The sequence below is a fragment of the Camelus bactrianus genome, chromosome 7, assembly GCF_048773025.1.
Source record: "Camelus bactrianus isolate YW-2024 breed Bactrian camel chromosome 7, ASM4877302v1, whole genome shotgun sequence".
Lineage (NCBI taxonomy): Eukaryota > Metazoa > Chordata > Mammalia > Artiodactyla > Camelidae > Camelus > Camelus bactrianus.
The window spans coordinates 16,841,108-16,864,133 of record NC_133545.1 but is presented as its reverse complement, the minus strand read 5'-3'; the positions used below and the strand labels follow the sequence as shown (position 1 = coordinate 16,864,133).

At 38.1% G+C, this 23,026-nt stretch overlaps 1 protein-coding gene across 17 annotated transcripts in view; it reads left to right on the top strand.

The window, feature by feature from the left end:
* Window positions 1–23,026, top strand: part of LRGUK (leucine rich repeats and guanylate kinase domain containing) — a 133,579-nt gene that overhangs the window by 43,689 nt on the left and 66,864 nt on the right. For all 17 annotated transcript variants that reach the window (XM_074367033.1, XM_010947517.3, XM_074367034.1 and 14 more), the window contains 6 exons: window positions 373–454; window positions 8,521–8,645; window positions 12,619–12,762; window positions 19,502–19,582; window positions 21,305–21,391; window positions 22,620–22,726. In XM_074367033.1, coding sequence (XP_074223134.1) covers window positions 373–454; window positions 8,521–8,645; window positions 12,619–12,762; window positions 19,502–19,582; window positions 21,305–21,391; window positions 22,620–22,726 — 626 coding nt within the window. The remainder of the gene's footprint in view (window positions 1–372; window positions 455–8,520; window positions 8,646–12,618; window positions 12,763–19,501; window positions 19,583–21,304; window positions 21,392–22,619; window positions 22,727–23,026) is intronic.

The window sequence follows — 23,026 nt, the reverse complement described above, 5'->3', positions numbered from 1 at the left end:
CTGCTGGGCATTAGAGGAAAAAGACATGGTGGGAAGTAAGGGTAAAACTGAGGTAAATTTTGAAGAAAGATCAAGAAAGTTTAAAATAAATGCTGAAAGTGGGAAGAGTGACTGCAGATACGGGAAGCATTTCAATTGTGGGGATGTCTGCGCCCACCACAGGGAAGGGATCCCCTTGGTACCCTTCGAAGTGCACAGACAAGGGTCCCAGCTAGGGAATGATGAAACGTGGGTGAGTATGTTAGCCTATGTGTAACTTCAACAATGAATTCTAAACCCTCATCAGAAAATACATTCTTCTTGTGCCGGTAATTGTGTGGTTAAGATGGATGAGAAGTGTAGTATTACAGACTGCTCTCTTTCTCTCATCAGAAGGTGGATTTTTCCTGCAACCAAATTTCTGCAATGTGTGATCTGTCAGCATACCAGGCTCTCACGAAACTAATTCTGGACAGTATCCTTTGAATGAGTAAAGGGGAAATTTTGGTTAATAGACCCATTAATACGTGTCTACCGCATGGCATGGAACAGTACCAGATAAGCAATTTCCTAGAGAAGTGTGACTCATTTAAATGATTAAGAACTGATATTCACAAAATGAGGAAAGATATTTTATTGACCATGAGTAAGACTGTATGTCAAAGCTTGACAAGAACATCTTATGCCTGAAAAGCTAAGACAGTGGTTCTTCTGATATACGTAGGCTTATTTTTAATTCTAGAACCAGATAAGAGATTCTTACCCAACTCCTTTTGCTGAATTTACTTAAACTGATACTCTATTTTATATATATTCAGTATCTGAAAATCCAAATACGGCCAAAATTAGTGATTATTTATTTTACAGAAGAATTCATATTAAGCTCCCTTTAAATAGCAAGCTTCTCTAGGGTATTTCAAATGATGCTTTCATTAAAAAAAAAAAAAAAAGTGAAACCAACAACTTTTGATTCGCAACCAACCTCAGGAGCAAACCTGTTGCATGAGCCAAGCTCCCGTGCAAACACAGCACCTGCTTTAAAGGAGGCACCTCCAGCTCCTGGAGCCTAAGGGGTTGATTGGGCATGTCTGAGTTTAATGAGCTCGAGTTTCTTCTTTACACCAGAGACTGATGTTCTCTGGGTAATAAGGGAGCAGCGCCTTCTCTTTCTCAGTAAGTAGCCTCTTACGCACCTGAGGATTTTTCAGGGCCTAGTGGAGAATGAATTGATTGCCCTCAAGTGCCTCATTCCAGGGATGTGGCAGCAGCTAGTCCACACTGCACTTGTAATAAGGCTGGGGTGTGGGGAGAATGAAAGGTACATTTTCTTGAAGTCATATTTTGTAGGAAAATATGTGTGTTCATGTATGATGGAAGGCTTAAAACATAGCCCCACTCTCTTTAGAACTTTTGTGTGAAAATGAGCAGTTAGGGGACATTTAGACGGTGCTCTTGAAACGAGCAAGTTTTCCTGCATGTAGCCTAATGAGAACATGATCAAAATGAAATGTTCCACAAGTAGTGCACGTTAGCAGCACCCGTCCATACAACCGTCACTTTATGCTTGGCCACTGTGTATATTGCATTCACAAGGAGGCAGAGTCTGACAGCCCGGAAGCTGTCTGGCTCAGAGATCTGCTTGTCTCAGGGCATCTGCAGGAATGCTGCTTGGGTACCACTGGCAGTGTTAGCATTGCCTTGAACTTCTTAGAAATGCAGACTCTTGGACTCTACGCTCAACCTCTGAAACCAGAATCTGCATTTTTAACCTGACTCACATGTAATGAGAGTGCATATTAAAACTTGAGAAGCACAGGTCTAGAAGTCAGCTGGCCCCCTGAAGTCCAACCAGCCAGAGGGGCTTGAATGTCCAGAGCCCATTCTAATCTTCAGGTAACCCTGTATGAGGATAGTGACGTGACAGCCTGGAGCTCTGTCTCCCAGAAAAAATATTCTTCTGTGTCCAGCGTGGAATTGCCAGAGAAAACAACTCCACAGTATTTTGGACTCAAAACAGAAGACGTACTTTAAAACATTTCTGTTATGAAAGTCTTGATTTCTATATGCATTTTTCTTTCCATGTAAAAAGCTAAACTGTTATGACTTTGCAGATGTCAGTGGAGGAAGGAATCGGAGTGGTTTTCTTCTTTAACTTGAGCTGCAGCAATTGCATCTTCAAAGTATAAAAAGCTGTAATCATCACATCAGAACCAACTGAAATTCATGGCCATGTAATTAGAATGTAACCTGGCACCTTTCCTCACCTGTGTTTTTAAAAAATGCAAAGATGAATATCCAGAACAAGCTACCCTTCATAAACTACTTCTTAGATAGCTTACGATTTTGAAAAGATAGTAGGCTGGTTTTTAACCGGTTCTCACTATGCCTCTTTCTTTTGTTCTTTTCAAGTATATCATATTGTGTATAATTATGTAATTAGATTAGATTTTTGAAAAGACTAAAAAGCTTTAAGATAAAAAATTTCTAAACAGCCTTTTTATGCCAGTACATTTGAAAAGTTAGGTGAAATAGATAAATCCCTTGAAAAATGTAATGCACCAAAATGCTGATTGGGAAATAGAAACCCTGAGTAGTCCTGTACCCATAAAAGTAATTCATTACAAATTAAAATTAATTAAATTAAAAATCTTTATGCAAAAAACCCCACCGGAGCCAAACTTTTAAGAACAAACCTTTCAATAATGAGCACATTCTTTCAAAGATTAAAAATAAAAGGCATATTCACAATTCATTCTAATGAAGTTACTTTGATATCCAAACCAGACAAGGAACAATAAAACATTTTCTGTGATGTAGCACTTTGATTCTTATTTACAGGAAGTTTAGCACATGTGTACCCAAAGGCTTGTATGAGAATCCTCATAACAACATATTAGCAAAAAAATAGCATAATAGCAAAAAATTGAAATACCTCAAGTGTTCCTTGATAAGAGAAAGCATAACTAGATCATGGTATACTGCTACAATAGCATTACCACCCAGCAGTGAAAATGAATGAAATATCTCCATGCATCAATCAAGCTGACTGTTAATAAAACTAAATGTAATTTAGGTATAAAACCAAAGGGAAGAGAGGGGAGGAAATAGGCAGTTCAGCATAGGGGTACCTGTGAGAGGGATACATCAGGAAGTGACAGGAGAGATGAGCAGAGGTAGGTAGAAGTTACTGCTAATGTCCTTCTTAGGCTGGGAGTTGTGCTGCTTTCAAGAGTATTCATTTAATTTTTACAAGTAAGTAAAAGCAGGCCGTGTATGGCCAATGATGTGCCTGTGACCATTAAAATTTTTTTTTAATTTGGAAGTGATAAATTCATTTGCTTGAAAGCAATTATTTACCAAACTTCAAATTTCAGCGCTCTCAGAATTCCCTGGAGGGCTTGTTGGAACACCTGTTGCTGGTCCCCACCCTCCAGAACTCCTGGTTAAGTAGGTCTGGCGTGGAACCTGAAAATTTGCATGTCTAACAGGTTCCTAGGTGGTGCTAATACTGCTGGTCTGCAGACCACACTTTGAGATCCACAGCTCTAAGCTGCTCAGTCCTCCCTGTTATAACCTGAGAGTCATGCTTTTCTAATCTGATGCTGTCCATTTGTCCTTTTCAGAATGCTTTAGAAATTTGGCTATTATCCTTTTTAAACTTTATAGTTGTTGAAACTTTCCTTACAGGGCATATGGGTTTTCTCTATTTGAGGGAGGGAAAAGTGCACTTTTGTTTAAAATAAAATTAAAGTGTGATTATCATTATTAAAAATAATTATTTAAAATAAGAACAAATCAGTTAAGCTTGTAGTGCTGACAGTGTGATTGTAGTAGATTACGTTAAAACCTCAGAGTGGATTGTTGACTGTAAGATATCCACTTTTTAGTTTATCTTATGCTATTTTGTCCTTCTGTATGTGGGCAACTGATGACTAATTGATAATCATCCCAAATCAACAGATGGTAAACTTTGCCAAGGTTAAGTAGTTGTGTGGTCTTAAGAAAGGATGCAGTTTATTCTTTACCTAAAAAATATTGACTGATTGTTCATTAAAATTTATTCTATGATTATAGAATCATGAAATTTAAAAAAAAGTGATTCATAGAGTATTTAAATCCAGACAGGAATTAAGGATCATGTATTGCTGTTATTTTATGGAATCGGAGCCCAAGACCCAGGGAGGTTCTGTGACATGTGACATGACATGAGATTATTTGATAAACGGTTGAACTGAGACTACGTCTTTTGAATTCCATTGTTTTCCCCATGTTGCAATTCATTGAATAATTACGACTTTTATCACATAGCCATTTAAAGAGTATGCGTATTTCATTTCTTAGAGAGACTCACCCCTAAACTGAAGAACATTTTTCACTGGTAAGGTGATATAGATCTTTCAGGACTGGTTTTGATTAAAGCCATCATTGTGGTTCTTTCCACTCAGAGAATTATGATGGATTTCCTACTTTTTTCTTAGTAACTGTTTTCTATACACCCGGCCCATATTTTATGATTGTAGACAAATGAATAAGAGCAAATACCGAACTAGTGAATAATTCATGTCAGGCACTGTGAACTGCTGACAGCATCGCCAAAATGTAAAAATACATTGTTGCGCTTTTCTCTAGCTGTAAAGTTATGCTTATGTGCCTTTGGGTCCCTTCATTCAGTTCCATTGTAAAAGATTTATTCGCAGAATTGTAAAAACTTTAGAGCTGGAATGCAGTATGATGATTTTGAGTTCTCTGAGTCTCTTTCTCTTGATAGTGGCCTTTTAAAATTAAAATATACCTAAGAGGATTAGCCAAGTAAGCTAATTCATTGTAATAGTTTAGTGACTTATCTGATTATATTTCTTCTTATCAGAAAGTCCCAAGACCTATGAAAGAACATGAAAGAATAATGTTAAAAGGAAGGGCAAGGTTCTTAAGATAAGAAAATGGGAGATGAAGGAGATAAAGATGTTCCTGAATTTAGGGCTCTGGATGGGCCAGCCCTGCATATTGACCATTGTCATTGCTAGTAGTCACATTTGATGTGACTGGGAGGAATTGGAGGAGGGGAGATGTTACATCACTGTTAAAAGTATTCTTTACTTAAGCGCCTGATTGCAGTTGACCCTTGAATAATAGCAAGGGTTAGGGGACCAACCCCAGAGCAGTCGAATATCTACACATTACTTTGAGTCTTTTGCATCCACAGCTCTGCATCAGCGGAAGCAACCTCAGATGATGTACTACGGTACTGTGTATTGAGTGGAAAAAATCCAAGCATACATGAACCCATACAGTTCACACCCATGTTTTTCAAGGGCCAATTGTAACTTACAGTGTCCGAAATTCCTTGAAATTCGAAGTGAAGAGTTGGAAAACTGGAGACAATTTTTGTGAAATGAACAGATTTCTCAACAGAGATGTTCCATCAACCCTCACCCTTTGCCCAGTGCTGTGAGCGACCGCAGTGGCAGCTGCAGAAGCCATGGCCACGGCTGCAGTGAGGCATCTGTATCCCTCCTCCTGTTGGCCCTTGCAGCACTAATGTCATAAGCCATGACTTGTCCTGCTAGTCAAAGCTAGAAAGTGGGCTGGATGCACCAAGGGAACTGCCTCTGATGTCTTGGAAAATTGCTGTATATGCAGTAAACAGCCTTTCCCATTTCGGGTCCCATTATCTCTTGGCGGGTTCAGGATTCCTGTTTTCTAGTCCCTCTTGTGTCCCATGGGAACGCTTCCTGACTCAGCCACCCGTAATTTGTTTTACTCTCCTTCGTAATTCAGTGTGTCTTGATTTTGGTTGAAGTGGAGCTGCCAAGACACTAGTGGCCCTGAAAGAGGACTTAAAGACTGTTACTTCCTCTGCTAGACTGAGACAGATGGACATTTGAAGTTTTCCATGCTTATTTTTTTTTTTAACCTGAGGTTGCCACTCCAAGAATGTTTTATTCCATCTATATCTGTGTGAGAGTTTAAGCTCCTGTTTCCTATATTTCACATCCTTCCTTACAATCTGTGTCTACAAAGATCTAGTCTTTGTTCTAGTTCCAGAATGATGGTTTAAAAATAGCCCAAAGAAAATGGAAGCAGAAAGAAGGACCATGTTTGTGGGCATAAGTGTTACCACTCTATTTGTAGCGCTGTTCTGGCAGGAAGCTTAATGAAAGTGGTTTTGAAATGCATATTGACGACAAGCAGAACCGAGCTTCAGCCCAAGGATTGACTCTGGAACCAGTGAGGAAAATCTAGAAATTTCTAGGAATTTCTGGTTCATTTGGCAGTGTTTTCTCATCATTGCTGCTAGTTTCCTAATAACCTCTTTCTCTGGCCTGGGTCTTCTCAAAATCAACCCTGGCCTTGAATCTTCCATTTTATGCTATTGGCCAAGAAGTGGAGGATGTGGTTGGCCTCATGTGCTTGTAATTTAGTAATGATAACAATGCCTCTGTAGTTATGAGGTACTTTATGTTTTGTGCAACTCATTCACAATCATTTAAAAATTTTTTTCTCAAGATCTAACTTTTGGCCTTCATGGCAACTGATACTATCCCCACTTTACAGATGAAAAATCTGAGCAGAAAGAAATTATGTCACGTAAGTAGCAAGTAGTAAAATTAGGATAACTACAAATAATTATGAGGCAAAATGTATGACTTTGTGATACTTGTGATCCCTTCCTTTTTCTTAAAAAAAAAATTGTTGATTCCGTGATTAATGGAAGGAGATAGATGGGGTGTCACAAGTTGACCAGAAAAAGCTTTGAGGAAGAAATAGTTTGTCTAGAGTGGATGCCAAGAATCAGAATTGCTGTGATATTCACAGTTATAACAGACACTGCCAAAGAGCCTCCGAAGTGACCGTATCATAGCGAACCCTCTCACCCAGTGGTAGGAAAGAGTCTGTTCCTCAAAAGCTCTGAAATGTTTGCCAAACTGGCAGGTGGAAGAATGGCATCTCACTTTGCTTTCTCCTGACTACAGCTGAGGCAGAGTGTCTTTTCATGTGTTTATCATGTTGGCCACTTGGATTTGCTCTTCTGGGAATTTCTTGGACATGTTCTTTCTCCATTTTCCGTTGGGTTATTGTCATTCTTTGTTTTCTAGATAGTAATTCTTTGTCTATATCTGTCTATGTTGCCAGATATATTCTGCCAGTCTGTCATTTGTACTTATGTAATTAAAATGTAATAGAAATAAGGAAATGAGGTGATTTGTCAAAAAGAAATACTTAAGGTATTGGTTTAATGTGAATGTTAAAAAAAAAGAAAGAAAGAAAGAAAGCTTTAAAATGTGGAATTTGAATTAAGTCCTGAAGAATGGACAGGGTTTAGAAAGAAATAGGAAAGCAGTATGAAAAAAAGATACAGTGCCAAGTACGAAAGTTGTTGGGATATTCCAGAACTATTGAGAAGACTGACCTGACAGAATTGGAGAATTTTCCCTGGATTATAATGGGGATGATATTGCATAAATCAGTTTTGCTTTTGCTTAAACTGATGGGCCTTAAATGCCAGAGTGAAGAATTTGAAAATTGTCCTGTGAGAATTTTTTTAACCAAAGCATGATATCCATTGAATATTTTGGAAAAAAAAATTAAGCTGACTACAGTGGGTCAGGTGGGCTTGAGGGCAGGAAGAAATGGATGTTAGAGGTGCCCATTGGTACCCAAGCTGAATTAAGTTGGCAGAGGAGTGAATGAAAAGGAAGGGTGTCATTGAAGAGCTGTTTTAAAGCAAAAGATGTCCGGTCTTGGTGATTGATTGGATGCCCTGAGGATTACAAGTGGCTGAGAGAATGGTGATGTCTAATCCTACTTGGGAGGGAAAACTGAGCTTTGGTGGGGAAATTGGCCAAACAGATCGAGGACAGAGAGAGGTAAGTAGACTTGGCAACTTTTGAGTTTGCAGTTTTAGGTGACTGTAAGAATGGAACACAAAAGGTTAGAAGTTCAATTTAAAAATGACTAGAAACTTAATCAACAGGTGAGGAAATGAAGGCTGAGTTTAAGCCTCAAGTATTTTAAAGAGAGAAGCCAGTATAGATAGAAGGAAAGGCTGTTCCTCTCGGCCTCACCCATTTTCTGCACCTGCTGTCTCCCAGCCTCTTTCCCTGCTTAGGGGGATGAGAAAGCTGGGTGCCTGTGCCTTTCCAGGGCGACCCTGTCTTCAGAAGTTCTGCCTGTGGGAAAGCACAGGACCGTCTCATGGAGACCATTAAGGAACCAAGGAAGGAACACTGCCAAGGAGGCAGCTTTGAATCACTCTGAAATATTTTTCCTCACCAATTAAATGAGTCACATATGAATACAAATGCATCCGAGCACACTCCAAAGCTATGCCTTTTTAAAAAATGAATTTTAAATGTGCTAGTATTAACTTCTATATGATAAAATAAATTTTAAGATTTAGCGTTCATCCTACACTGGGTAGTGAGTACTTTTTAAATGTATGCCGTTGTCTGGTTTTTCTAATGATGATTGAATACTGATTCTTTTATTCTTCAAAATGTTGCTGATAACATTTTCCTTAAACATCGTTGTGGTGTCCAGGCAACGAGATAACCCACATCAGTGGGCTAGATCAGTGCAGCAACCTCACCCACCTCAGTCTGGCCAAGAACAAGCTCACAGCTATCGATGGTTTAGGCATGCTGCCAATCAAAATACTTTCCCTGGTGAGTCTCACAAAAATGTTATTCTTTATAGGAGTACGTGTTAATGTCTTAGGAAATATATGAATGACAATTAGGATTTTTAAATTTTATGAAGAGCTAACTCCTTCATGAAATGTCATTGTCTTCCGTGTTGTTTGCTCCTTCTCGTAACTTGTGTGCTGTGTGCGTGTGTGTGATGAATATTTGATACTAAAGTAAAATGATTTTCTAATTTGGCATACAAATTCCATTTTTTAAAAGATCGACTTTAACACTGAGTAAGAAAGGCATACTTTTAATCACTGTGTAAAGTATATTTATAATGTCTTATTGATGAAATAGCACTTAGACATATTTGAGCGTAATATCTATTGCAGTTAACACTTCATTGCTCTCAAATGAATCATTGGGCACTGAAATTTTGGCAGTCCTTTAACATCACTATATGCTCATCTCCGATTCTAGAAAACCAGAGTTAGTGCTGAGAATAAGTGAATGAGTCCAATCAGAATGTTAAAAATTTTAATTTTTCCCATAGAAAGCACTCTTCTTAAGCTGTGACACTCTATATGACTGTGACGGAATGAAAATACAATTTATTTAAAAATCGGCAGGATCATCATAATTCCAAAGATACAGTATTTTTAAAGTAACAGTCCAGCTCACTAATTTGGGGGCTGATAACATAGTGTGTAGGTTATCTAGGTTTCTTTCTTCTTCCTCACATCCCTCCTCTCACTTATTACCTACCCTTGGATGGCTTTATTATTTCTGTCACCAGGGGGATTTTAAGCCATGAGTCTAGTAGCTCATTAATTTCTTGTGTGAACTACCCCACAGGAGAGTGTTAAACTGTTGTTTGAACTGACGTCTTGGGTTATCTGCTGATTTTTGACGTATTCAATGTACTATTCTGTCTTACTTAACCAGACATCTGAAAGTTGGCTGCTATGTGTTAATTTTTCTCTCCCTGAGCTTGGAGCCTAAAGTGCCTTTTCAAGACCCTTCACTCTTTACAGTGAGTTAGGTGACGGTGAAGGACTGGTTCCCAGTACCAAGGTATGGAAAGGTTTAATAATTCCCCTGAGGTTTCATACTTTCTGCCCATTAAGGCATGTTAGCAAAGCGTAAATGAAAATGAATTTGGTAAGTTGGATTGCAAATTAAAAAATTATTAAAGAGAGTCGCATTTTAAAATTATAATAACTTGGAGGATTATTGGCAGTACGTTCAGTAGCTTGTTAGAACCTTATCCTTTTCCTTTTGTATCTCTTTGTATTGGCATTCCTGTTAACTTTTAAGTGGAGCATGGTATGTGGAAAGAGATGTGGGGGTGTGCCTGAGGGAACGAGAGCTAAGCTCATTATTAATAACAACACATAGCACCTTCATCCTAAGACTTTGCTTCAATAACTAAATACGTAATCTGTCCTGACAGTTCCGTCTCAAGAAGCTTTTAGGAAAAGCATAAAAGACTTATTTTTCCTACAAGTAGATTAGGTGGATTGTTCCCATTCCCCACCCACATCACCCAAGGTGAACTAGAAAATACCTCATTCATTTTCCTTAAAATTTTTTGAGCATAGGAAAGCTTTCTTTTCCATATATTAAATACAATACATAAAATGTAAAATGACATTTGTTTCAACAGTTTTTAATGATTTTATTTTTTAAATTTGTGGACTCGGTAAACCAATTGGTTTGCTATTGAAAATAATTCATTTTGCAATTTAGAGAAAAAAATAACAATGCAAATACAATAACTATACAAACCGATTGTTAATGCTCTACCATCAACTTTCATGATAAATGTTAGGGGGAAATATGATTCACTTGTGACCTGTTCTGTCAACCTTTAGCAAGTAAGGACAACACATTCCAAACTTTAAAAATCATTTTGTCTTAGTAAAAGCCATTTGTGCCCCCTCCATGGGAAAATAAGGATATTTCTCATTTCATTTATTTAATAAAATAGTTTCTCTCTGAAGGCCCCCTTTCCCCTGCTAATCATGCTAAAACAAGCTAGAAGAACTGTTCGTGCAGAAACTAGATGTGCACTTTGACGAGCAATGTATCACTTTAGGGTTTGACTAGATGACTTTCAACTCAGAAATTCTGATTCTGAAGGTCTCTCAGTTCTGCTTTCTTTTATGACCATAGGCTATGTAATTAAACTTTTCTATGCCTCACTCTGCTTACCATTTTGAAAGCCATCAGAGACCCTCTAAAGAAGAATTACAGGTTATCTTCCACATCTACAGCACTTCAGATTTCTTTGGGAGAAGTGTATTATATATAAATTTGATATGTGTGCATATTTTAAATAGAATATTGAGGTCTTATTTCACTAAGTTGAATTAATATGGATATTATGTTCAGGTTAGTGTCGTTTTTTCTTTCCCTTTTCTATTCCATTTTCTAGAACTTTTTTGAACAGTAGGAAATTTGACTTAGGCCAGTTGGGTTATGAGTATTTTTCCTTCTTATTATGGAATTTTTCAGACATATTTAAAGATAAAGGGAGTAGTTTAATGAGCCCCCATGTACTATCATTCAGCTTTATAGATTATCAACATTCTATTAATATATTTTCAACAACCATAGAATTATACTAATGAACATAAATCTTGCTCATTATTGAAGTGAAATCTTATGAAAATTGGGTGAAAATGAGCTCTTACTATTAAATATATTGGAAAACATGTACCAGGAAAAAATGATAGATGGTAGAGAATACTATAATTTCATTTTTTAGTTCTAAAGTGCTCAGTAAAAGTTTTAAAAGTTTAAGGATGGGTATAACGTGGTGTTAATTGAAACCAAAATTACTTTGTGATTCTCAACTCAAAGTTTACTTTTATTGTGGCATATTGTTATAGCTCAAAGGCTAATGAAGCCAAGGAATTTTGAATCTGTTGGAAAATTACAAGAAAATGCAAATTATTATTATCACTGTAATTTGCTGTTATGTGTACATGGGAGCTAGGAAAGAGAACAACATTTAAGTCTTATTTCTTTGTTTTATGGTTATTGTCTGAGAAGATGCTTATATGCAAATTATTGAAGAATTTAGTTACTTATTGTTGCATAACATGCCACCCCAAGTGTAGTGGTGTGGAGAAATTTCATCACTTAACTATTTTATTAGCCAGCAGTTCTGTAATCTGAGCTGGGGTCAGTAGGGTGGTTCCACTGGTCTTGCTATGTTCAGCTTGCAGATTGTCTGCTGGCTGGGCTCAGCCGGGACGCTGGAACGGCTGGGTTTCTCCTCTCTATTTGGTCTCAGGGCTCCTCCCCATGTGACCTGTCCACAAATTCTCTCCCACAAAAGAGCTAGAGTTCTTACACAGCAGCTCAGGGCTCCAAGAACAAGAGGGGACGCTGTTAGGCCTTCTTAAGTCTTAGATTTGGAACTGCAACACTTTCGCCATATTCTTTTGGTTAAGGCGAATCTTAGGTCCAGCTTGGATTCAAGAGGAGGAACTGTACAAGAGCATGAATAGGTGGAGGCCTGTATCACACCACCACAGCCCCCGTGATAGGAAGTGATTATATTCAGAATATTTCTGAAAACCTAATATATGTAGCAGTTATAATATTCAAGTGGTTTTTTGTGATGGCGATGAAAGAACTGCATTAAATTTATATCTCTGAAGGTTAGCATAGAGCTGTGCTGCCATTAGGCTTGAGGTTAGCAGTGATGGAAGCTTATACTACGTAGCCTTTGTCTTTCCTATTGATTCAGACTATCATCTGCTTTACCTCTAGTGAAAATATTATGCCCTGAGTCTCCCAGCTGAAGAAGTGGAATTTCTTTCTGGGATGTGTGTGTGTGTGTGTGTGTTTAAAGAGGTGAATGATGGGAACGAGAGGAGAGACAAGAATGTCTTACTGATTCTAAGAGGTTTGGGGCACTATCCAAATGAAAACTTGTCATTACACTTCTCTCTATGAGAGGCCTTCAGGACATTAAGTGTATTTTATCAATTTTTAGAGCAATAACCAGATTGAGAAGATCACAGGGTTGGATGACCTAAGAGCCCTGCAGATCCTGGATCTGTCCCACAATCAGATCAGTAGCCTCCAAGGGTTAGAGAGTCATGACTTCTTGGAGGTGATCAACCTGGAGGATAATAAGGTAATGTCATACTTTATATGGCTTGGTTTCAGTGTCTACATAAGAGACCATATTAGGGCCCATTATTGGTTTCTCAGGTGCAGTGGCATTCAGTGCCAGCTTAGAAATGTTGTTCTAGAAAACCTTCTGAAGCAACAGTTGAAGGACTTTTTAAAAAAAAACCATACTTAATAATTCTTGATTTTCAAAAATTTGAAGATTCCTTATTACATTGTTTTGAAGGTTTAAACTGCAAATAAGTGTGCAAGACTTTTCTGAAGTAGGTGTGTTCATGTGAAATTTGGGGTAGAAAGATGGCATTAGGAATGTCTGATGTGTCAGAGCCCAGAAACTAGAGACAAGAGAATAGCTTTAGGCTGGTGTTGTCAGTGCCGCCATTCAAAGCGAGGAGACACAGCACGTGAACTCATATCCTTGTTGTAACAATAGTGCGTGTTCCCAGCCTGTCTAAGGTGGGCATTGGACTAACTCAAATTTCCATATCTGGCTTAATTCACATATTACTTCACAAATTACATAAAGTAGCTTTCACTCTTAATTACATTTTATTTTTAATAAAGTGCTTATGCTCCTAATCGTGGTATATCAAGATGGTACCTATAGCTAACTTCTTTTTTTTTTAATTGAAGTATAGTTGATTCATACTATTGTGTTAGTTTCTGGTGTACACCGTACTGATTCAGTTATACACATATATATATTCTTTTTCATATTCTTTTCCAGTATAGGTTATTATAAGATATTGAATATAGTTCCCTGTGCTATACAGGTAGTACCCTGTTGTTTATTTTATATGTATTAGTTTGTATCTGATAATCCCAAACTCCTAATTTATCCCTCTTTGCCCCTTTCCCCTTTGGTAACCATAAATTTGTTTTCTATGTCTATGAGTCTGTTTCTGTTTTGTAAATAAGTTTATTTGTGTCATTTTGTTGGATTCCACATATAAATGATATCGTATGATATTTGTCTTTCTTTGTCTGACTTATTTCACTTAGTGTGGTAATCTCTAGGTCCATCCATGTTACTGCAAATGGCATTATTTCATTCTTTTTTATGGCTGAGTAGTATTCCATTGTGCATGTATATGTGTGTATATATATATATGTATATATGTGTGTGTGTGTGTGTGTCTATATATATATGTATGTGTATACACACACACACACCCCAAATTTTTATCCAGTCATCTGTCAATGGACATTCAGGTTGCTTCCATGTCTTGGCTGTTGTAAATAGTGCTACGATGAGCATGTATCTTGTCAAATTAGAGTTTTCTCCAGATTTATGCCCAGGAGTAGGATTGCTGGATCACATAGTAACTCTATTTTCAGTTTTTTGAGGAATCTCCATACTGTTTTTCCATAATTGCTGCACCAAACTACATTGCTACCAACAGTGTAGGAGGGTTCCCTTTTCTCCACACCCTCTCCAGCATTTATCATTTGTGGACTTTTTAATGATGGCCATTCTGACTGGTGTGAGGTGATACCTCATTGCAGTTTTGATTTGCATTTCTCTGATAATGAGCAATATTGAGCATCTTTTCATGTGCCTATTGGCCATCTGTATGTCTTCACTGGAGAAATGTCTGTTTAGGTCTTCTGCCCATTTTTCAGTTGGGTTTTTTTTGTTGTTGTTGTTATTGAGTTGTATGAGCTGTTTGTATATTCCCGAAATTAAGCCCTTGTCAGTCACATCATTTGCAAATATTTTCTCCCATTCTGTAGATTCTTTTCATTTTATTTATGGTTTCCTTTGCTGTGCAAAAGCTTACAAGTTTAATTTGGTTCCTTTTGTTTATTTTTGCTTTCATCTCTATTGCCTTGGTAGACTGACCTAAGAAAACATTTCTATGATTTATGTCAAACAGTGTTTTGCCTATGTTCTCTTCTAGGAGATTTATAGTGTCCTGTCTTATGTTTAAGTCTTTAAGCCATTTTGAGTTTATTTTTGTGTATGGTATGAGGGAATGTTCCAACTTCATTGATTTATATGCCACTGTCCAGCTTTCCCAGCACTACTTGCCAAAGAGACTGTCTTTTCTCCATTGTATAATCTTGCCTCCTTTGTCGAAGATTAATTGACTGTGAGTGTACGGGTTATAGCTCACTTCTTATGCAATAAGATCTGCACTGTGATTTTATTCATCTTGAGTATTTTGTCATATTTTGGGGAAAGATATCATAAGAAAGTTGAATGTTTATTTCTTCTTGAAAATAAAAAGTTTGGCTGACCCTGAAAGAGACATAGATCCTACCTGGGGTGAGATGTGCTTCTGTGTTCAGCTGTGATTATGCTTATCAGCTGCCCCTGATGACTTTCTGCAATGGACTTCCATTAGCTGTTAGATTTCTAAAAATCAAGAAAAGGCAGTCTTTAGGTCTGGGAAGAAGTGGATTTTTAATCCACTTTTTTGTTCACTGTCCCATGTGTCTCATGAAGTCAATGCAGTCTCTGTTTCATATGGTTTTAGTGTCTTTTTCATGAAATGGTCATTAAAATGGTTTGCACATGTATGCAGGGGGTGTTGAAAAGGCAGAATGCACTGATTAAATTTCAACTGAGTAATGGTAATAATAATAACAATTACAGTCATAAAATAATCTAGAGAGCTTCACTGCGTATTTATGCACAAGGCACTGTTTTAAGCACTTTGCATATATCATCTCATTTAATGGTCCTTATAAACCTATTATTATCGATATTTTACAGATGAAGAAACTAGAGCAAAGACAGGTTAAGCAACTTGCCCAAAGTTATACACATCTAGTGAATAGCAGAGCCAGAATCCAAATATAGAATGATTTGCCCCCAGAGTCATTTCCTTAATCCTGCAGGATCATATCGTAAATGAAATGCTAATGACCTTCCCTTCAGAAGCATGTATGTTGTCATGATCTAGAAGAGTGGTTTCTGGTTTAAATATAACGTAAACCATGCACGTGAGCCACATATGTAATTTTATATTTCTTAGTAGCCACAATAAAAAAGTAAAAAAGAAACAGATGAAATTAATTATTTGTTTCATTTAGCCCAGTATATCTAAAATATTCTCATTTCGACCTATAATCTACATAAAAATTATTGTTGAGATATTCTATATTCTAATGTTTCATACTACGTTTTGGACATCTGTTGTGTCCTTTGGACTTACAGTACATTTGAAACCATCCCAGCCGTATTCCCAGTGGTGAGTGGCCACAGACGGCTAGTAACTACCGTACTGGAGAGTGCAGATCTAGAAGGACCTCGCGAGTAGTATAGTGTTCTCTTCCATTTCAGGAGACTTTTTGAAAAGTTGAAGGGGGAAAAAGGGAGGATTATTAAGTGAAGGAAAGAGTTTATAATTTTCAAATGTTAAAGAGACTCCATTAAAAAAAATAAATAAAAGTAGCCATGTATCCCAAAGGAAGGACCCTTTGGTAACGATTGGGTCTGTAACAATAACACAGTTCCCTCGCTCCCTGCTGGGCAGGTTGGAGAGCAACCAGCAGTATTTTGAAATATTCTATGCGCCATCCAAAGGTTTCCTCAGAGGTTTCTCTAGCACTACTGAGAATACTGTGTATCAAGGATGGAAAATTTATCATTTACAAGAAACATAACATAGCTGTTGGTTCTCATATGTTAACTTGCTGTTAGGAGTACTGTTTTATTGTTATCACTTTCATCAGCATTATTTACTTGGTTTTAACTGTTGAAACATTGCCAGACTTTCACGTGATCATTCGAACATCTCTTTTAAGTCCCTTGAAAAATGTTCACCATCAACTGATGATTTGGGGGCCTGTGTCATTCTATAGCCCTCTTTAGATTTTATGTCATTTCTAGTATTTGAAACTTACCCCCCAAATGTTAACTCTGTTATAACCTCAGTCTTCTAGAAGCAAGATCTGGGAGTTACTTAGAGAATGCTGTTTTGCTTCTCTGAGTCTTAGTGTCATTATTCCATCCGTCTGTCTGTCTGTCTGTCTATCTATCATCTATTTTAAGAAAAAGCCTTAACAGGCCCCTTCAGATCTGGATGGCCTAGAAGGAAATGACTGAAAAAGAGTCAGCTTCTCCCTGCTTAGTGGAAGTTGATAAGCTTCTTGGGGGTGGGGAGAAGCCAGCCAGGGGCAAAGGAGATTGGGGAAGAGGGGTTGACTGGAATCTGGAGATTAGCCCTGCTGGTATGACATTCTTGGCAGCAGATGGCTGAAGTTCTTTCAGAATATAACCTTTCTGGCAATGTTTCACTTTAGGTGGTTTGGGGTGCTGTGTCTCTGCACACTTTGTAATTGCCTGTGACACACACAGCCTTGGGTCTTGGGATTTGAAGAGAGGTGGGTCTGCCGCGGGGAGAGGTCTACAGGAGAGGGAGGGCACAAGCAGGATGGCCAGGACCTGGTGCCCATCACCAGTGTGCAGCAGATGTGGAAACTGGAAGCCGGGCTACTCCACATGTGCCCTCTTTGTCCTGACCTGCTTCATCCGTCCTTCAAAAGGACTGGGAGGGCAGCTAGATTCCTCATTTGTCTCTCAAAAGACCAGCTGATCCCAACTGACATCTTTTTTTTTTTCTTTTAACTCTTATTTTTATTGAAGTTATTTGATTTACAATGCTTTTTTCAGGTGCACAGCCAAGCAATTCAGTTATACGCATGCATACATAACTATATATTTTTTCAGTTTCTTCTCCATTACAGCTCATTACAAGAAACTGAATACAGTTCCCTGTGCTATACAGTAGGTCCTTGTTGTTTATCTGTTTTATATATAATAATGTGTATCTGTTAATCCCAAACTCCTAACTATACCTCCCCCTCCCTTTCCCCTCTGGTAACCACAGTTCAATTTCGCTGATTTTATTAGAGAAATGCAAACCAAAACTGCAATGAGGTATCATCTTACAACAGTCAGAATGGCCATCATTAAAAAGTCTACAAATAATAAATGCTGGAGAGGGTGTGGAGGAAAAGGAACACTCCAGCACTGTTGGTGGGAATGCAAATGGGTGCATCCATTTCAGAGGACAGCATGGAAGTTCCTTAAAAACTAAAACTAGGCTTACCATATGATCCAGCTGACATCTTAGTGAGAGTATTTTACATAGTCTGTGACCATTTTATTCACCGTGTTTGCAGTGTTTTCAGGGAGATCTTTCCATGTCAAGCACCATGTATGTCACCATCTTCTAAAATGGGTGCTTAGTGTTCCTCTTATGGGACTGTGCCATGACTCATTTAATCACATAATGATGGGGTTTTCAGGAACTTAGAAAATTTTAAACTTTCACTGAAAATGTTAGACCGAATGTTCATGTGTCTAATTTTTGCCTATCTGATGATCTCTTCTCGAAGTGGTATAGCTGGTTTATAGCTTATGCATATGTAACATACCAGATTGCCAATTTCTACTCCCACCAGCAACGTCTGCAAGCACACGTGGACATGTTGACTGAGCAAAAACATCTCCTCCTCATCGTGCTAGGTCCAAACTCAAGAGCTAGCTGTATGCTGTGGGGAATCAATCTATCGTTTGAAAGTTCTGACTGAGCAATGTGAACCAAGTTGACTCTTCCACCTTCCTGAATAACACAATATTTAAAAATTGATCCTTTTATCTCATAGATGATCCAAATGGCAGTCTAATGGAGAGTCTAGTCATCTTACGGAAAAAGCATAACGTAGCTATAACCAGATTCACGTGTGCAGGTTGTCTACTGTAACTCAGAATTCGCCTTTCGTATTATGTCTTTGAAAATGGCATCCTTTGAACACATTGCATGAGTCCTTTCCCTGATTAAGCTTTGGGAATAGTTAACATTTCAGCTGCATTTTGTGGTTGGTAACTCAGGGATGATCAGTGACTGCTTTTGGAGTGCTTTCACCATGCATGCAGAAATGTCTTGGGGAGAAATACAAATGAGAAAGTGATTATTAATTTTTTGCCAAAGTTCAGCAGCTACATCTGAAATAAGATTATAATTATGCTAATTACAGGACATTTAAGGAAAACTGTCTTTAGTTTAGTGGAGAATTCAGGACTGCAACCCAAGCTCTCTCCCCAGTCAAACTAAGGAGCTGTCAAACAACCTTTTTTTCCATACTTTTTAAAGTTGTGAAATAACCTAGACAAAAAAGTATAACACATAAGTATACAGTTTAGGAAAGAATTTTAAGGTGAACAGGCATTAACACTCACATCAAGAAATATGTCACACAATTTCCCATTTTTTATCTTTTCTTGAAACAACTATCTCATCGAAAAAATAATAAAGCCACACATGTCCATGCAGTGAGAAGGCTTCACCAGTTACAAGTCACCAGACTAGCAGAAGCAGTGTTGGAAAAAGAAATTAGGGAACTGGAGGCTTGGAAGGATTAGTGATGGAGAAAACCACGGAGCCCTTGCACGCGTTTTTTTGTAGTTTCTCTGATTCTACGTACTATTTTACTTCTGCCTTAAAATAAACATGGGTGAGATGAGGAACATCTTCCTCACTGTTCTCCACCCAGAGAAGAAAAAAGAAAATGTGGCTGTGTGTTTGCATCTATTGAAGGCACATGCAACAATTCCCTTGTTCTGCGTAGCTTTGTGGAATTTTCTGTATATCCAGCAGAGCAATTTTTAAAATAAGTTGAGTTTAGAGGACCCAAAGTAGCTGCTTTTATGTTTCCTGTTGTCTTTGTGCACTTAGTCTGTTGATAATATTTTGTGTGGTGGTTTTTTTTTTTTTTTTTTGATTAAACAGATTGCTGAGCTGAGTGAAATTGAATACATTGAAAACCTACCTCTCCTTCGGGTTCTCAATCTCCTAAGAAATCCAATTCAGGTGAGAGATCCTTAGTAGAGGGAGGAGGGAAGATTTTTCTGAAATTCTTCTTTTTTGTGAAGTACTTTTGATAGAACATCAGGAATGTGAATAAGGTGTGTTTCTCTTCATTCTCTATTAGAAGGGTAAGCAAAGTAGCACCTGTGCACGCCATCGGCGTGAGTAAACCTGAAATTAAATACTGGTTGCCTACTCTGTGTGGTCATTTGTGACTCATCCGGGAGGTAATAAAGATTACAGGCGGGAGCTACTGAGATTGTAGAGCAGTGTTCCCTTTACATCAGAGAATGCACGATGCCTGAGGTGTAAGTGGAATGTGGTTCCTACTTTAAAACAGGGCAGGAAAAAGTCTAAGATTAGACACCTCAGGAAATTTGCCTGGGGATAGCTGTGATACTGACATTGTAAAGTGATTATAGAAAAAACAATGTATTTGCTGCTGATTCTTCACCTCTGGAAATCAAAGATCCATGACTTTTTAAGGATCCTCTCTCTCTCTTTTTTTTTCCCCCCAGTGACAGATTCTTTCTCCTGGACTCTGTCCCTCCCTCTTTGTGCATACATCATTCATTCTGTTTTTCTACTTGTATCATTCTCTCATCTTTCCATAAACTCTTGAGTTTGTATGTATCTCTGAGTACCTTTCCTTCTGTTTATGTCTTTTTAAAAACTATTTATTATTTTTTAATTAAAAAATTTTTTTAGAGTGGGGAGGTAATTAGCTTTACTTATTTTTTTTAGAGGAGGTACTGGGGATTGAACTTTTGTGTGTATCTTGATAAACATGTCTGGACAGGCAAAAAATCAAAATGAAAAGTGAAAGATAAGATTTTAAAATTAAAACCATCCTTGGGATGAGAATAGTGGCAGGTAATTTAGAAGCATATTTGGGAAAGAAAGGACTTAAAGTAGCCATCTCTCCCAGTTCCAGACCCATGAAGAGCATCTGGGTGTTTGCATAAATAAACAGCTCAAACCTTTCACACATGCTGACTCATTTATATATTAACTCCGCCCAGCCTTGCACACTGAAGTACACAAAATATACCTTTGTATAATCATTTTATGCGTATTCTCATCTATAAAATGCATCATCCACTTAATATCTTTCCCTTCAAAGAGATGTAGCTTTTTAATACCAAAAAACTGTAATGATATTTCTAAAAGGCAGACAGTCCTAACACAGCGGATGATAGGGAGTGATAAGGGAATTGTTCTATGAATGAATATTATTTTATTATAAAACAAATGCATAAATTAATTATACAAATCAATATATAAAACAGTGCAAAGTAATAAATAATGAGAAACCAGTTACAAGTAATTTTTCCTTATTTGTAATACTGAAACTCTTTGGCTTTAGAAGATAGGGTTTTGATCACTGGCCATGGAACCTTAGAAGAAATACTTCACTTCTCTGAGTCTTAGTTGTTTTTCTCTTTAGAAATGAAGATAATCAGAGCTGTCCTGTTTATCTCACAGGGAGATTAACAACATCACATGTTTGAAAAGCTTTATAAGTTACAAGGCATGGTCTGCTTTTGTGTTGTTAATATAAGGGGACTGGTAACTGTGAAAATGTGAAGACGTACGTGTGTGTGTGTGTGAGTGAGTGACAGAGTTAGTAGGTGAAAAGGCCTGTGCTCATGAAAGTAGACTGCTAGTGCTTGTCAGTTTGGGAAAAGGAAGGCAAATGAATAACCCCCTTGATGTTTTAAACAGGAAGAATCTGACTATTGGCCCTTTGTAATTTTTATGCTCCTCCGATTAACAGAATTAGATCAGAAGAAGATTAAAGTGGAAGAAAAGGTAAGTAATCATATCATTTCATGTGTTTATGAGTTAATAGGCTCAAAAGCTCACTCTGCCTGCTGCAGGACTGGTGTGGTCCATAATGACACACAGAGCAGCACGTACACTCATTATTTATTTGGTAAGTGTTTCCTTGTCTGAGGCTGTGTTTAACCCTCTGCAAAGCGGAGCATCCCCACAAATGCAGTGAGAGCCCTGCTGTGTGTGCAAGGCTGGCAGCAGTACGGCCGACTGCTAGTTTGGATAAGTGTCATATTTGGAGGGTGTGTGATTCTATCTGTGTTACTCTAAAAATTCACTTCATAATGAAATGAATTATGATGTCATTCTACCACAGAATTCAAAAAGACTCAAATAAATCACTACTCTGATATTTTAAATCCTTTATTCTGCTCTGTAAGATAATGATTCCTCTGGACACACAGCTCCGGAGTAACCAGGCCCTGGATGCCAGCACTGCCTCCCCCACCGTACCCGTGGAAGCTGCTGTGTCATGTTTTCGTGGCTAGTGTCAGCTGAAATCTCCACTCATGAGAGGTTTCTCACCCCAGATGCAGACTTGAGATGGGAATGAAAAAGCAGGTATAAGGATGCAGAGAGGGAGATATCCCAGTGCATAAATGCCTTTCTGAAACCTTGGTTAAAAATAGGTACAGAAGCTAGTCTGTTATTACTCACACACTCAAAGGCACTTACTAGATTTCTCTTTCCACTTAACGTTTTGCGAAGGAAATGCAATTTAAAACCACACATTAGTTAAAGGTGTGGACGACGACAGTGTATTTAGAGGGATGACAAGGACAAGGGAATAGAGAACTGGACAGTATGAGAAAAAGGCCCATATCTCTGAGCAGAGAACGTTATTCTAAAAGAGGAAGAGTTTGGGGTAGAATTTGAGATCGCAGGAATAGTTCTTGGTGAGATGGCATGAGGAAAAATTCTGCAGTAGTTACCAGCCTGGAATCTAGAACTATGAATTTCATTCCTCCTTCTTGTACTAGAAGTTGAAGTGTTTACTATATTAAAGATCATCTTAGACCTTAGAGGTTTTGTTTTTGCTTTTTTCCCTCCCGAACCAGGGAATGTATAGAAGTAGGTGGCCAAGACTGAACACAAAGTTTCCTGGTTGCACGTTTCCTAGAACATTTCATGAAAGAAAACCTAAGCCTCATCTTTGTTTTACAATGAAATGTGTTTTCCCTTTGCGTTTCTAATTCTGGAAAAGGTTATGGCCGTGAATAAATACAAGCCACCCCCTGAGGTGGTCGCAGCCCAAGATCACATGACCCACGTTGTCAACAGCTTGATGCAACCACAGAGGATCTTTGACAGGTACTCCTTAGGGGTCTGCGGGGTGGAACTTGGGATGGCCAGCGCAGGACGACCTCACCGTTCCTCTAGCCCTCTGGTTTGTGACTGTTCCGTTCTGACCTCTCTGAGGGAAGGAATCAGGTCTTTTTTTCCTTTGATAGGCTGTGCTGTCTCAGGTACAGCGTGTTATCACGTGCTTGAGTAGGGGCTCACTCACTTACGTTTTCCCAGGTATGGCGATGAGTAGATTCAACTTCCCTCTCTCGTCTGGACCCTTGAATGGGGGCTAGCCTGTGACATAGGATGGTGAAAGGAAAAAAA